Source organism: Ovis aries, chromosome 5 (assembly GCF_016772045.2).
Source record: "Ovis aries strain OAR_USU_Benz2616 breed Rambouillet chromosome 5, ARS-UI_Ramb_v3.0, whole genome shotgun sequence".
NCBI lineage: Eukaryota > Metazoa > Chordata > Mammalia > Artiodactyla > Bovidae > Ovis > Ovis aries.
In genome coordinates, this window is record NC_056058.1 from 5,136,090 (window position 1) to 5,151,851 (window position 15,762).

Here is a 15,762-nt window from a genome sequence, read left to right on the forward strand (position 1 = left end):
CACCCTCCCACATAGACACCTGTCACACCAGTTCTGGATGACCGAGCACTTAAGAGGCCGCACCCAGAAATGCCTGATGTGATTTAAAGGTTGCCCAGCCTCACTTGTGACCCAGGAAAGCAAATGAAAGCCACCAGGAGGTAGCATTTTCCTGCTTCTTATCAGATGGGCCAGAACCCAAACCCAGATAATGCTCAGAGCTGTGATAAACGTCAGTGTCTCCTCATGCTCTGGTCCACAGTGTGGACGTGGCACTCCAGCCTTTCAGCCATACAGGACTAGCAAAGGGACGGTTTTGGAGGGGTCAAAGCCACTGAGAATACGCCTACGCATGTACGCACGTGTGCGAAAACTTGGAGGGCGGGGACAATCCCGTAGGCTCTGACATTTGATTCTAGCATCTTTTTGGGGCTCATGAACTCAGGGAACCTGGGGTGAGTGTGGGCTATGAACCTGCAGCTGAGGAGCCGAGGGCCTGTGAGGCGAAGCACCCACCTGCGCTGGCTCTAAAGTCCTGTTGGAGGCAGCAAAGTATGTGCGCTGGTGCCGTCCCTGGGATCTCCATGGCCTTCAGGGTCAGGCACCCAGGATCCCCACATGTCCACCAGGACCCAGGACTTTCCATCAAGCTCAGACCTGCTCCCCACCGCAGTATGCTGGCTACCTCACTTGTCCTGGCCCTCCCTCAGGCCACCCCATGCCCACCTGCACTTAGGTCCCCACCTTCCGCCCGGGGACCCCCAGTAAATAAGAGAATACCAGGACTTCTGGAGTGCTTACTCTGTGCCAGGCATTCTTCAAAGTATGTGACCTCCTCACAAGCACCTAGTGAGCTGGCTTACAGATGAGGCCTGGGGAGCTCAAGTTACTGGCTCAGTCACACAGCCGCTGGCTCTAAACCCTGTCTTTTCAGCTTCACAGCCTCACGGCTTCCAAGAGCTCTGTCTTGCTCACAGCTGTAGGTGGCTGCAAGTCCTCAGTCAGTGTTTGTGAGCTATTCGCTTTCTTACACTAGTTGCTTTTTGCACCATTTCCTTTGGTCCCACAGGGCTGTGTGTGGTTTGCAAAGGAATCCTGCCTCAAGGTCTTTGCACCTCCTGTGCCCACTGCCTGGGATGCCAACTGATATTATTCTGCTTGGCATGTCCACGCCAGCCTGAAAACTTCTACTCAAACCTCAAAGCCCCATTTATAATGCCCTCTGCTTAGGAAGTCTTTCTGGCATCCCCCTCTAGGTTCCTCTAGTCCGTGTTCTCTTTCACCAGCCCACGGGACTGGAGGTATTCATGGGGTTGGGGGTGTTCATATTTGGCTTTTTTTGCCTCAATATCACCCTGCACTGGCTAGGTAAGGGTGGAGGGGTGGAGGTAAGATCATTAGGAATTTTAGCTCTCTCCTACCCATCCGTCTTTTCTTCCTCTCCTCTCTGGAAACGTGAAGGAAACTTCCTGGTGCAGGAAAAGTCTTGTTATTTATTTTATTAGAAAATAGAGTGTTTATGTAAAGAACATCAAAAGGTCGAGGACCTGCACGGGAGTCGGCGTGAGCAGGAGTGATCTCAGGCTCAGCCAAATTGAGTACGGGGATCCTCTCCATGGAATCAGGGCCTCAGGGGAGGCCAGGTGGGGAGCCCCCGGGTCCAGCAGGAGGGCAGGAAGCAGTCAGCGAGCACCACGATGCAGAGCGGAGCTGGGGCCAGCAATGCTGGTCAGCTTCTGTGGGCTTAACAGCTCACCAGGTACTTCCCTGTGGAGACAGGGTGGTGAGGGGAGAAGGGATCCCCTAAGCTCTCCCAAACACCCCTGTAACTCACTGTTCCACTGTCCCATGGACCCCAGCAGCCGCTCATGAGGACAGAAGCATGGGATGGGGGTGGGGGTGGATGCACCAGTGGGGCCTCCGGCTCCCTGCCTTGGGTTCTCGCAAGGACGCCAGCCAGCCAGGGGACACTTCTTTTTTTCTTTCTTTTTTGGCTGCACTGTGCATGTGTTCTCGGACTAGGGCTTGAATCCATGCCCCTTGTAGTGGAAGCATGGTGTCTTAACCACTGGCTGGTCAGGGAAGTCCCATAGAGGATACGTCTTGATCCCTTTCACTGGGGCTCTGACCACCCATCTCTCCACCCGTACCCGCCACCTTGGGTCTCCAGGCCCCAACACCCACCTATCTCTTCCAAACACCCTAAATGTCTCCCCTCCCCCTGCATCCTAGAAGAAGCAATGAGTGGGACTCAGAGCCCGGCCTGGTCTTGGCTCCGGGGATGTGCAGTGGCAGGGCAAGGGCGTACCTGTGGCGAACCTCCTCTTTACCAGCGACATGCGGTAGCCACTCCCCACCAGCTCCACGTCCACGCCGGACAGAGTGGCCCCCTCACTGGTGAACTGAGCAGCCACAGGGCTGGGCGTGCTGGGCCCAGAGCATGGCTCCCAGCTGGCAGACAGGCGGCCAGAGCCTGGGGAGGTCTGAGGTCAGCCGTGCCCTTTTCCTCACCCCAGCCCTCCAGTGACCTGGGCTCCTCCTCAGCCCTGCACCCAAGCCCTTTGACCTGTGGCTCTGTTCCCTTTGACGACTTCTTTTGTCCTGCACCCTTTTCCTTTGGTCTTGCTGGGGTTGTGTGTGGTTTCCAAAGGAATTCTGCCTCAGGGCCTTTGCACCTCCTGTGTGCATCTCCTGCGCCCACCCCCTGGGATGCCCTCTCTTCCGCATTGTCAAAGCCCTTTTAAGCTTTCCTTGATGCCTACATTTCCCTGCTCCAGCACATCCCTAGTTCTCCCCTAGTTTATTTACAAAACATTTTTAGCCACGTCCCATGGCTTACTGGATCTTAGTTCCCTGCCCAGGAATCGAATCCCCGCCCTCTGCAGTGAAAGCGTGGAGTCTAGCCACTAGTCTGCCAGGGAATTCCCTCTTCCGTAGTTTAAATAAGCCTATCCCATTTGAGACCTCCAAGCCCTTATGTACGACCATAACTCACCCCCTGCCTCAGACACATCTGGAAGCTTCCATAGGAGCCGCTTCTCCTCCAGGTTCCTGGCATCAAGAGATCAGGTCAGGTCTTTCCCAGAAAAGATATTCGGAGCCCAGGGTCCCAGCTCAGTTGCCTCTTGGCTACATGACCCAAGAAAGCCATGTCCCCTCCCTGGCCTCAGTTTCCCCATGTGTGAAAATGGGGGCGGGGGTGTGGAGCAGCTGTTTCCTGAAGGCTCCTCAGCCTCATAGCACTTGTAGGTGATGCATTTGGTCCTATAAATTCGGTTTCTTGGTTGTTGGTTCTACCTTCTGCACAAAACAAAGTTGTGCAGTGACTAAAAGCCCGGGGCCACGAGTGGGTGGCTGGTTCACATCCTGGTGTGACCTCCGGTCAACGACTTTGCTTCTGTATACCTCAGCTCCCCCTCGGTAAGTGGGGATGATGGTGATCCACCCCTCAAGGGATTGCTAAAAGCCCCGAGCCAGTCAGTGTATGCAGAGATGTAGGACACGCCTAACAGGTAGGAAGCTTTTGGTGTCAGACATTACTTTTGTTAATGATATTGCCCTTAGCTCCAAGCAAGGCACGTGCAAGCGCGCTCAGTCACTCCAGTCCTCTCTGACTGTTTGCGGCCCCCTGGACTGTAGCCCGCAGGCTGCTCTGTCCGTGGGGATTCTCCAGGCAAGAATATTGGAGTGGGCTGCCATCTCCTCCTCCCAGGGACCTTCCTGACCCAGGGACTGAATCCACATCTCCTGCGTCTCCTTGCACTGGTGGATGGGTTCTTTAACACCAAGCTTCTTTGGGAAGCCTCTGAGCAAGGTGAGCCCACAGTGAATGGTCAGGCCTACAGTGGACCCATCAGCTGCTGCATCGGAGGGCGGTCTACTAGGATCTGAGCCTCTCCCGGCCTCCCGCTCGCCCTCACCAGGTGGCAGCCGGCTGCAGGCGGACATTGGTCACAGGTTCCCCCACGGGGAGCAGGATCTGGACATTGGTGAGTGGCGTGGGCACGACTGTGGCACCGGGTTGGTAGCTGTACTCCACCGAGACCTGAGTGAGGGTCGGCCCACACTGCCAGTGGGCGCTCAGCTGCAGAGGCATGGACTGGGGACCGGGGCGGGAGAACTAGGGGGAGCAAGAACAGGAGAGAGGATGTGGCTTGAGCTGCCCTGTCCTGCCACACCACACACTGTCCAGCCATGCTGCCCCTGCCATGTCACCCAGCATTCAAATGGCCTGATTCTGCACTGCCTGTGACACCCGAGGGGCTCCTGATACCCCAAGGGAGCTCTTTGTTGATGAGAGATTGTACTACATGACATGTCCAGCAGAGGGCAATAGAGTGCCTCATTCTAACACAGTCTTGGGGACAGGCCCTGGGAAAAGGCCCCTTCTAATTTGCATAATGCAGCCGTCTGCCCCAGCAGAGTCCTGGCCCCCTTACACTGCCCACCCTGCCTACCTCCCACAGCTCCCCCCACTCCCACTGCTCTTCCCAGTGAGAGCTGCCTGCTCACCCTGCCCCTGCCCACCATCCTCCATGCCCGCTCTGCCCCACCCCATCCACCCGGCCCACCTGGTACCGCAGGAGCACTACGTTGTAGTAGGAGGCAGCTGGATTCTGCTCTGCCTGGCGCTGCAGAGTCTCAGTCAGAGTCGTCATGTTGAGCCAGAAGTCTTTGGTCTCTGGGTCACTCTGGGAAGGGTCACTGCAGAGACCAAGAAGAGTCACCCCAACCCTTGGGAGATGCCTACACCAAAGGCCTCCTGAAGATGCAGATTCCCAGGCTAACCCTGGGACCAGGAAAGTGTAACTCCCAGGAAAGGAGGGTGGTGGGAAGCAAAAGAGGGAAGGAAAGTGAGTTTCAGAGAGGGAGAGTGACTTGCCCAAGGTCACACAGCAAATCCCAGGAGGCAGAACAGAAATTCAGGGCCGGGGAGCGCCTGGCCTCCTCCAGCCCCTGGTACCACCCAACTATGCACCCCTTCTTCTAATGGTACCTGAAGAGCAGGTCAGCGTTGGGCTGGAAGTGCTCAATGGGGGCCGTATGCACGAGGCGGAAGCTGAGGACGGGAGGGGGTGGGGTCCCGCTGAACACGCGTACGATGCCGGCAGGGAAGGTCATGGTCAGCTCCCCAGTTACTCGAGCCAGGCAGCTGGTGGGGGGAGTTGAAGAAACTGGGCATTGGCTTAGGGCTCTACCAAGCTCCTCTTCCTCCCCTCGCTACTAGCTCCACTGTAGCCTGTGGCTCACCAGGTCCATCAGAATCAGCAAGGCCCTGACCCAGGCAGCATCCCAGCCCCAGCTACCTCCCCTTGTCTCCCTGCCTGGACAGCAATCTAGACACCAGGAAGAATCCACAATGAGCTGAAGGAGACAGGGACACTCCCTTCCCCCTTCTCTTTTCCCCTAGGCCACCAGGAAGCTCAAAGCAAACCATTCAGTCCTCAGCTTGGGTTTTGGGTCTGATACTCTTTGTGGCTTCATCTTACAGTGTCTTTCGGCTGGGCGCTGCCCCCAGATTATTCCTGGTCCCTCGAGTCACCTTTCCCTTTCCCGCTCTGTGGGCTGGCCTCTGGTCTTGCTCCTGCAGTGTGATGCCCACAGCAGCCTCGGAGGAGCTCCGCTCCACCATGGAAACATCAGTGCCCTGCCTGCCTGCCTGTGTGTGTGTGCACACCCGCTCAGTCACTAAGTCATGTCCGACTCTTTGCCTCCCCGTGGACTGTAGCCTGCCAGGCACCTCTGTTCATGGGATTTTCCAGGCAAGAATACTGGAGCGAGCTGCCATTTCCTTCTCCAGGGGATCTTCCCGACACGGGGAACCTGAATCTCCTGCGTGGCAGGCAGATTCTCTGCCACTGAGCCCCCTGGGAAGCCCACCTCACTGCCTTAGCCTGTTCAAATGCCCCTTATGGCTCCTATTGCTCTCAGGATGGGCCTAGAGGCCGTTCCGTGGTAAAGCAGATCAGGAAACCCCCCTGAACGCTGGCCCTGCTGGAACCCAGATGCACAGCTCCCAGGAAGCCCTGTCTGCTTGTCCCCATCTGCCCCACCACTGTGTACCTGGGGCTGTGGCCACGGAAGTAGGCATGGACGTACTCAGTGAAGGCCGTGGCCACGGGCAGGGCATCCTGGGAGCCCAGGACCACAGGGCTGGGACCCCGAGAGACTCCTGGGGGTGGCAGGGAGGGAATGGGGGACAGACAGAGTGAGCACAGATCCCAGGCTCCCGAACCCCCGCCCTCTGCGACAAAGCCTCTGTTGTATCTTGGCCACCCACCCGGACTGGAGAAGGTGACCCTGAAGCCCAGAGAGGACCCACATACCATGTCCGGTCTGGGATGTGAAGCTGGGCCGTTCAGGGATGGAGCTGGGAGCTGAAGAGCCCAGTGGAGAGGGGCTCAGGGAACGAGACTGGAAGGGAAGAGAAGCCGGCCTGTGAACACCCTGGCAGAAGTGCCCCGAGGCTGATCCTGGAGGCGACCCCCCCAGCCCAGCTCCTGCTGCCCCCGACCCTACCAGGTCTCCATTGCTGCGCATGAGGGGACAGGATGCCTTCCTGGAGCGCGGTCTCCGGGATGGGGCTGCCAGACCCTCCCTGACAGCAAAGTCAGCAGGTACAGGCATCAAGTCTGGGGAACAAGCGTAAGCACAGACATGGCTCAGCTGCTGTCTGGGCCTCTCGGGGAAGAATTCAGCCCCAATCCGAGAATCGGGCTCACAGGGGGAAACCGCCTGATGGTCAGAAGTCCTCGGGCTGCAGAGAAGGTGCTGGACAGGACTGGAGACACCACATGCAACCTTGAGTCTCCCAGACACTAGACTGGTGGCTCAGTAAGGGGTGAGCTCCCGATCGCTGGAGGTACGCAAACAAGGGCTGGATGTTCAGAAGGCAGGCACATTGTTGCAGGGGGGTGGATTTGGCAGAGACCTTTTATCCAACATTTGGCAATTCTACGACCTTCATCCTCTCTGAGAGGGTTTCCCACCCTGGCCAGTGTCCGAGTCACACCCTTCTAATTTAACTAATCTCGGTGTTAACACCTCAGTTCCCCTTGCTCTCCTGCTTCCCTGGTATTCCTGCTTTGCTCCATCTACAAGCGCTTACTTGCCCACCTACACCCCACACAATGCTGTCTGTCCCAAGGTTCTCAGCCGGGTCAGATCCCTTGCTGTGGTGGGGCTGTCTTCCTCCCTGGCCTCCATTCCGCAAACATCAGGTGTACCCTGCCCCCAAGTGGTGACAGTCAAGTACCAGTGATCCTGTTGCCAAGTGTGCCGGAGAATAAAGGGGCAGAACCGGCCCAGTTGAGAACCTTAATTCTGCGATACACCTCTGGTAACTTCATCTGTCTACACTTGCGGTCTGCACTCACTCCTCTGAGCCCTGAGCCCTCCCTTGAACCAGTTCCAACCAGGCTCTTTCTTTACACCAAGGATGGTACCCTCTGCCCCCAGTGCTGGGGATCTCACGTGGCCACAGCCTGCAGCCCCTCTAACTCAGGGCCCAGAAGCCAGCCCACACCCAATCCCCTCCTCCCTCCCGGCCTTGCACACGCCCACCCCAGCTTCTTCCGCCCCATCCTTCCTGCTCTTTCTGCCCCTCCCTCTCCTCTCAGTTGCTCTCAGACCCTCCGCCCTGACTCCTCTTTTCGCTGGGCCCCATGTCTACCAGCGGCTTCTCCCGACTGTCACCCCATCACCACTTACCTGGACTCACTTCCCTAGTCTCCAGCTCCTATCCTCACCGATCAAGTGGTCAGAGAGCCGGTAACCCCAGCAGGTTTTACCCCTCTCTGCTCACAGCCCCTCCCTGCTGTGGCTCTGACCTTGTTAGGGGTAAAACTCACGATTCTCCCTGGGATCCCTGGGCCCCATCTGGTCCCATCTCCCTGTCCACATCTGCCCCTCCACTCCCTTCTTCTCCCTGTCATTATTCTGTTTCAGTCACGCTGGCCTCCTTGCTCGTTGTTCTTCAAAGGGCCTAGCCCCCTTCTACCCCAGGGCCTTTGCACATTCCTCTGCTGAGAATTCCATTCCTGGAGTCCACCTGGCTTCATCCTCACCTCCATCAAATCTCAGTTCCGCCTCTTCAGGAGGCCCTACGCTTCGGAGCCGTCACCAGGCACCTGTCACCTCCTGCCTTGTTAAACATTCATCTCATTAATGTCCCTGCAAGGATTAGGGTTTCTGCCTGCCTGGGTCCCAGCTGTGTCCCTCAACACCCTGTTCAGGCCCTGGCCACATTAGGAACTCTCTCATCGCCCAGGGCTCAGAAAACTCTCAGACCAGGGGTAGAGGGACTCACCTCCTCCAGCCACAGCCTCCGGCCCCCAGGGGCTCGGGGATGCTGCAAGGGGCTGTGGCGAATCTGATGGCAGCAGGGACTGTGTGCCCCTCGACTCCGGGGGTGACACCCTACAAGTAGGTGGGCTCTGTGGGGTGCCGGGGCGTGGGACCCAGGAATCCGGGGAGGGACCCGGTGCCGCGTGGGATGGTGAGTCCAGTCCGGAGTCCTCCACGTTCTCGGGAGACGAGGAGGAGAAAGGCGAGGGGCTGGAGGTGAAGCCGAGGCTGCTAGAGCCTGGGGGAGGGAAGGGGGGCAGCCAGCTCCAGACGCCACTCCTACGGAGTCCTGTCAATCCTCTCGCAGGCCACGCCCATGCTGAGGATGGTCCGCCCCCATTCAATGTCTTGCCCTCCTCAGCAGGCCTTGTCCATCTCTACTGATGCCCCGCCCACCCGCTACTGTCATCCCACTCCCACAAACGCCGTACCTTCTCTCCAGCTCCGCCCATTCCTGCTGTGGCCTCGCCCACCCTCACTTTGACCCACAAAGGATCCCCATCTCCTCCCTCCAACTCATCCCGCCTATCCGAGCCTCCTATTCTGGTAGTGGCCCCACCCACCCTCCTGTAGCCACGCCCATGCCCCGAGGCCCCACCCCCATCACCTGTAAAATCTTCGTGGTCCAAGGCGGACTCTAGGGTAGGCCCAAAGAGGTTCTTGGAAACCTGCTCATCCGATTGCAGCTTCTCCGCACAGCTGGGGACACGGATTGGACAGGCGGGGTGCGTTCTATTCCTTCCACGCTTCCTCCCTTCCACTTCAGGACCTTGGCATACTCTGTTTTTGGTCTTGAGCTCTGTTCCCCGCAAATCTCCCTATGGCCACGTCCTGCTTCTCTTCAGGAGTCAGCTCCAGGCCCTCCCCACATCTGCGACCCCTCCACCACGGCCCCACCTAAAGTCACTCACTCCTATTTTCCATCGTGGTCCCTGCTTTCATTTCTTCACAGCACTTAGAAGCATCAAATATGCTCTAATCTACTTACTATTTAACAAATCCGAGCCACTAGAATGTGACTCTGAGAAGGAGGATCTATCTAGATCATTTATCTTTGGAACCCAGAACCGCAAGAGTACACACAAAGCACTCAATAAATGTTCATCAAATGAATGACTAAGTGGTCCCTCAAAAATGGCATGTCCTTAACTCCCTGCCAGGGTAAAAGAAGGGGAGTCAGAGACTCGGGGAGGCAGCAGGGGAGGAGGAGGAAGAGGTGGTGTCGGGGACCGGCCACCCACCTGCCCACTCATGTGGGCCCAATGCCCCACCCCCATGGAACCCACCTGCTGGCCCTTGGGGCGGATTGAGGCCTCTGTGGTCTCCCGACAGTGTCCCCTGTGAGAGATGGACCTCCTGAGCCTTCCCGTCGCCAGGCCTGCACGGCTTCCCAGTCCACAGACCAGGAGACCGAGGCTTGGGGCTGTCCAGTCAGCCACCCAAAGTGACCAGCAAATCAGGCAGAGAGCGATCTGAACCTGAGCCAACTTGTCTCCAGCTTTTGGCTTCTCTCCCGGCCTCAGTGATCCCTTTTGGCTCTCATTTAATTCTCATAAGGAATGACCCCATGTCATTAAAGGAGACAGATCAGAGTGGGCAAGCAGCTTGCCCCAAGTCACACAGCAGAGCTGACATTCAAACCCACACCCGCATTCCAGGCCCAGTCTCCCTTTCACGGGCCTCTTGTCAACTGAAGAGCCCTCAACAGACTACTCACGTGAAGAATGGCGTTTCATGGTGCCCTGCGGACAAAAGGGTGGCATCAGGTTGGGGGGGCGTTTGGCTGGAGCCCCCGCCCCACGCAGGGCATCTCCCCATGCCTCACCCCGGGGCCAGGCGCCTCACCCCGGGGCCGGGAGGAAGAATGAGGCTGCCCGCTGTGGCCTTGAGCTGGGCCGCAGCTGCCTTGGGACTGCAGGGTGGGGCCCGGGCTGAGGCAGGCTTGATGTGCACGTAGATTTTGCGGGGTTCCTCATCATCAAAATCGGAGTCGCTGGATGAGAAGTGGGTGGACTCTGCTGTGCGTGCACTGCAGTCAAGGCACCAACACTGGCTCCCCCCAGTCAGCCCTCACACCCGTCCCTTCCTGCTCATACCCCTTTGGGGTGCAGCCCCATCTCCGCTCTCATCACTTGCCCCCCTCGCCTTGACACCACGCATCTGCCACCATGCTCCTCTCCCCACAAGCCTTCATACAAGAATGCGTGTATGCTCACTCAGCCGTGTCTGACTCTTCACAGCCCCACGGACTGCAGCCCACCAGGCTCCTCTGCCCATGGGATTTCCCAGGTAAAAATACTGGAGTGGGTAGCCATTTCCTCCTCCAGGGGACCTTCCTGATCCAGGGATCAAACCCGTGTCTTCTCCATTGGCAGGCATTTCTTTACCACTAGTGCCACCTGGGAAGCCCCTTATATAAGCATTCCCTGACCTAATCAGTAAACTATTCAGCTGCTAAACCCCAACACGTGACCACCTCTTCCAGGAAGCCCCTTTTGCTCCCCCCTCTGGGATAACCAAGCCCTCCTCTCTCTCTGTTGCTCAGCTCTGACCCTACAGGGTGAGTGTCTGTATTTGAATCTGCTTGCTTCACAACTGGAGGCTCCACCAAGCGTGTAGGCAGAGAGGGTTGCTAATGGTGGGTGGATCCCTGTGGATGGAGCTTTGTCCTTGCTGTGCCAACAACTGCCCCCAGAGGGCACCAGGAGGATATTGTTCTGGGTGACATCAGGCCTGACGGTGAAACCTTCCTCATCCACCTCTGGACAAGTCTGGGGAGGGACAAGCAAGCAGTGCGTTAGGCTCTCCAGTACCAAACCTCCCATCTCACCCTGCCATGCCCGCCTCCCACCTCTGGGCCCTGACTCAGATCAAAAAAGAATCCCAATGGCAATAACTATCTTCCCGCGGTGTGTGGGCAGGTTCTTAAAGGAAGAGAACACGCCACTACCTGTCCTGAGGGGCAAACTGAAGCGAAAGGAGGATATTGGTCCCTCCCACATCATCCATGGGGGTTTGCAGCCAATGTGGGACTGGAACCTGGTCCCTAAGCCGTGTGACCTCTAGCCCCTTGAGCTCCAGGCGTGATTTCCAGACATGGGAGTGTGGAGCAAGGCAGGACTGGGCCCCTCCCATGGCACTTACCCCTAAATCAGGTTCCAGGGAATCTCTGCGGATGGAGAAGCAGATGTCAGTGTCTGCTCTGCCACCTCTACTGGCCCTCCCCTCCACCCCCAACACCAGATGCAGAATCTGCAGGCAGTCCCCTGGGCGGCTCTGTGGTCCTGGGCCAGCCCTGCAGGTGGGGCAACCTTGGGGCTAGCTTGGGGCTGGGGCCAGTGAGTCTGAGCTAGCTGAGTATGGGGCATTCTCAAACAGCTTGGAAGGGGAGGGACTTGGAAATCAGTTTGAATGTAGGGCTCACCTTGGCAGGAAAATAACAGGGCCAGCCTTGGCAAAGAGAAGAATTCTGGGCTAGCCTGGGCAAGGCTAACCCTGGTCTAGCCAGGGAGACCACGGGTATAGGGAAGAATTTGGTACTAGTTTGGGCAGAGAGACTCGTGGGCTCATCTTGACAATGGTAGAATTACCAGGCTAGATGAGATGAGGGAAACAGCAAGTCTAGCACTGCCAGGGAGAAATCCCAGGCCAGCCAGGGCAGGGGTAATCCTGGATGGGTCTGCAACAGGCCGCCCCTGGTCTAGTCTTGGCAAAAGGAGAATTCTGGATGACCTTGTGTGTGTGCTAAGTCACTTCACTCGTGTCCAACTCTGTGTGGCCCTATGGACTGTAGCCTGCCAGGCTCCTCTGTCCATGGGATTCTCCAGGCAAGAACACTAGAGTGGGTTGCCATGCCTTCCTCCAGGGGATCTTCCCCACCCAGGGGTTGAGCCCATATCTCTTAGGTCTCCTGCATTGGCAGGTGGGTTCTTTGCCACTAGTACCATCTGGGTTGCCCCCAGGACTAGTTTGGGCACTGGTAATACTGAGCTAGCCTGGACAGAAGTGCTTCTGGGCTCGCCTGGGTAGAAGGGATCCTGGGCTAGCCTGGAATGGAAATTCTCTTGGGCTACCCTAAGCAGGGGACTTCCAGGAGAGCCAAGGAATGAGGAGGGATCCTGGGTTAGCCTGGGCCAGGGCTGGGGCTGGGGTGCTTCCTCACACAGCTGTAGGTGGCTCCCGCTCCCGCCGGCTCAGTCCCGGGAGGCGAAAGGCCTTGGCTCCACGCAAACGTTTCATTGCTGAAAACAGATGAGGGGGTGCAGATGAGCCCTGGGTGGGGGTCCCCTTCCCATTCAGATCTGCCTCCCTCATCCCCATGGTCCAGCCTGGGCATCCAGGCCCAGACGTACTTGCCTTCCTGCAGGGTAGCCGCTCTGTACGCCTCAAAGTCCAAAGGCCCTGGGACAGAAAAAATTGAGAAACTCAGCCAGGCAGGGGGACTGGGCCTGGGAAGGGTAGCAATATACCTTTGGTCACACAATGGCACCTGGGTCTGAGCTTAAGGTGAGTCAGGGTCCAAGGCGTGAGCCAAGATGCTGAACCAGTCTCGGAGATAGTCATGCGTGGGATGGGCCAAGGGTTCTTGGTCTTGCCTTGGATGCTGCCACCTTGGGATGGACTGGAGGGACTGCCTGAGTTACTTCTACTTCCAGAATTTCTGGGTAGAACTTGGGTGGGTCAGAGGATGGATCATAAATGTCAGTACAATGGGCTGAGCCTTAAGTCCCAGGATGAGGACCTGGGACTCTCTCCCAAGGGTGATGGGAAACCACAGAGGTTATGTGAGCAGGAGCAGGGCATGAGAAATCCGGAGCCAGTGAAAAACAAGAATGGAGGTTCACACAATGAGAGGTACCCTGAGCTGGTGCTGAGCTATAGAGACGGGAGGGAGAAAAGACAGACCCTAGTGGTTGTCTAGACCTAAGGATGTAAATAGCATTTACTAAAGTACCTACTGTGTGCCAAGCACACATTTTGTCCTTTATTTGCATCAAATTAGTGAACCCTGAATATTCATTGGAAGGACTTGTGCTGAAGCTCCAATACTTTGGCCCCCTGATGCAAAGAGCTGACCCACTGGAATAGACCCTGATGCTGGGAAAGACTGAGGGCAAGCGAAGGAGCCAACAGAGGATGAGATGGTTGGATGGCATCTCTGACTCAATGATGTCCATTGAGTTTGAGCAAACTCAGTGAAGGACAGGGAAGCCTGGCGTGCTGCAGTTCACTGGGTTGCAAAGAGTCAGGCAAAACTTACTGACTAAACAACAGCAACAGTGAACTTTCACAACACCATTAGTTGGGCGCTATCATCCCTACTTTACAGAAAAGGAAACTAAAACTCAGAGAAGGCGAGACAGATGCCCAAGGTGATACAATGAGTAACAAGGGAAAGATGCAAACCCAGACGTGACCCTAAAACTTGGGCTCTCAATGCTTCCTTGACCCTGTAATCTGGGACATTTTCAAATGGGCCTTTTGCTCAATAATCCTCAGTGGCTCCCTTGAGCCCTCAGGGAAACAGTTGAAAGGCTGACCCTGGCATTCAAGACCTCTCTGGTATCTAGTGGTAAGAGATTTATCTGTAAGATTAGGCATCAAGTTCTCGTCCTCTGTAGGTTGCTGAGTTAGATTTGTCTTCAGTCCGTTTTTTAAAAAGATTATTTTTAAAAATGTGGACTACTTTAACAGTCTTTTATTGAATTTGTTACAATACTGTTTCTGTTTTCTGTTTTGGTTTTTTGGCTGCAAGGCATGTGGGAGTTCCCTGACCAGGAACTGAATCTGCACCCCCTTCACGGGAAGAAGCCAACCCCTGGACCACCAGGGAAGTTTCATCCATCCATTTTGCTTTTCCTTTTTTTAACCCCATTTTTCTGGTGAGGAAAATGAAGCCCAGGGAGGTTCATTCTCTAGGCTCTTGAATCCTGTTCCTTCCCCATAGCTGTGGCTCCACAGCCCAACTCCCATGGATGCCCCGGACTCACCAGGCTTCTCCTGGCCTGTGCCTTTGCTCTCTGCAAACTTCCTCAGCAGCATCTCCACGCTGACGTTTTCTACGTTCTGCTTAAACTCCTCATGCACCTGGGCCAGGAGGACGGAGTCTGTAACCAGGCAGGGCCTTCTTGCCCAGCACCCCAACCTCATTCCCCACTCCCAGCCCCACTCACCTGCCCAATCTGCACATGGGTGTCCTCCACTGAGTGGGCATAAGAGCCCATTAGTGCCTTCATTTGCTGCAGGTGGGTCTCTTCCATGGCTTGGAAGCGCTGAGGCAGGAGGGGAGGAGCAAAATGGGAAGGTGTGGCTAGTGACCCCACCTGACCAATCAGAATGTTCCAACCCCCTGGCCTCAGTGATTGATTTGGGTAAGAGCTCTGGGACTTTTGCTGGAATCATAGAAAAAACACTTATCCTGACTCAATGAGCTGGTAGGTAAATGGGGCCGCTGCTGGTGGCTACTTTGTTACACACACACACACACACACACACACTGAGACACTGAGGAGGGTATGTCTGCCTGGGAATGAAGCCCTCAGGGAGAAAACCAGATTTGAGAAGCAAAGAGGCACAACTTCCTGCCAACACCATTTGGGCACCTGGATCCAGCCAGGCCTGAAGCTCTGCCCCACCCTGAACTTTTCAGTTCCCTGAGCCTGTAAGTCTCCTTGTCAGTTTGAACAAAGATTTCTATTGCTTGCAACTTTCTATCACTACAAAATCGAAGGAAAAAAAAATCTAATTCTTAATCCTGAGCTCCCAATCTGCTTTTTAAACCTTTGAGTAGACAGAGACCCAGAGAGGTGCAGTGCCTGGCCAAAGGTTGCACAGCTGGTGATGGACAGAGGCTAGACCAGGAATCCAGGCTTTTCAGTCACCATGACGTCAGGAGACTCTTGGCTTCTAAATCCTGCCCCATCTTGTTGAAACACCTCATCAATAATAATAATAATACATCATATAGAGTGGTTTCTATGCACCTGGTACTAGTCTGAAAATTTCATATATGGTGACTCATTTAATCTTCACAAGTCTATGAGGCAGGTAGTATTACTGTCCCCATTTTACAAATGGTGAAATTAAGGCACAGAACTGATTTGGTCTTTGAAATAATAATAACATCGACAACAACAACAAGAGCTAACTGGCTCAGTTTGGGCCTGTGATTCTAAGGCTTCTGGGAGTCGAGGGTTTGGAAGGCTCTGGACTTCTGAGGCCCATAGCATCCTGGGCCCAGAAATGTGTAGATCTCCAAGGCTCCTACCAGAGCTGAGTCCAGCATTTTCTGCTCAAAGTCAGAACGGGCTGAGTTGTATTTCTCCACCAAACGCCGCAGGCTCTCTGCTGCCTTCCTGGTCTTGGTCTCTGCCTAGGAGACACAGGGAGGGGACGGGGTTGGGAAAGGGACACTCGGGGCACTCTCCCTGGCCCCAT

At 55.9% G+C, this 15,762-nt stretch overlaps 1 protein-coding gene across 20 annotated transcripts in view; it reads right to left on the reverse strand.

Annotated features, from left to right (window-relative positions):
- Nucleotides 1-1,463: 1,463 nt before the first annotated feature.
- Nucleotides 1,464-15,762, reverse strand: part of FCHO1 (FCH and mu domain containing endocytic adaptor 1) — a 28,787-nt gene continuing 14,488 nt past the window's right edge. For 19 of the 20 annotated variants that reach the window (XM_027969441.2, XM_027969439.2, XM_042249658.1 and 16 more), the window contains 21 exons: nt 15,593-15,697; nt 14,499-14,597; nt 14,316-14,412; nt 12,682-12,726; nt 12,488-12,566; nt 11,470-11,494; nt 11,039-11,096; nt 10,171-10,349; nt 10,043-10,067; nt 9,612-9,663; nt 8,933-9,024; nt 8,288-8,563; nt 6,499-6,611; nt 6,306-6,393; nt 6,043-6,151; nt 4,976-5,131; nt 4,551-4,683; nt 3,900-4,099; nt 2,975-3,030; nt 2,288-2,452; nt 1,464-1,746 (listed from right to left, as the gene is read on the reverse strand). In XM_027969441.2, the coding sequence (XP_027825242.2) occupies nt 1,724-1,746; nt 2,288-2,452; nt 2,975-3,030; nt 3,900-4,099; nt 4,551-4,683; nt 4,976-5,131; nt 6,043-6,151; nt 6,306-6,393; nt 6,499-6,611; nt 8,288-8,563; nt 8,933-9,024; nt 9,612-9,663; nt 10,043-10,067; nt 10,171-10,349; nt 11,039-11,096; nt 11,470-11,494; nt 12,488-12,566; nt 12,682-12,726; nt 14,316-14,412; nt 14,499-14,597; nt 15,593-15,697 (2,175 nt within the window). In that variant the 3' untranslated portion in view covers nt 1,464-1,723. The remainder of the gene's footprint in view (nt 1,747-2,287; nt 2,453-2,974; nt 3,031-3,899; nt 4,100-4,550; nt 4,684-4,975; nt 5,132-6,042; nt 6,152-6,305; nt 6,394-6,498; nt 6,612-8,287; nt 8,564-8,932; nt 9,025-9,611; nt 9,664-10,042; nt 10,068-10,170; nt 10,350-11,038; nt 11,097-11,469; nt 11,495-12,487; nt 12,567-12,681; nt 12,727-14,315; nt 14,413-14,498; nt 14,598-15,592; nt 15,698-15,762) is intronic. The other variant, XM_060415369.1, reaches the window with a different exon arrangement.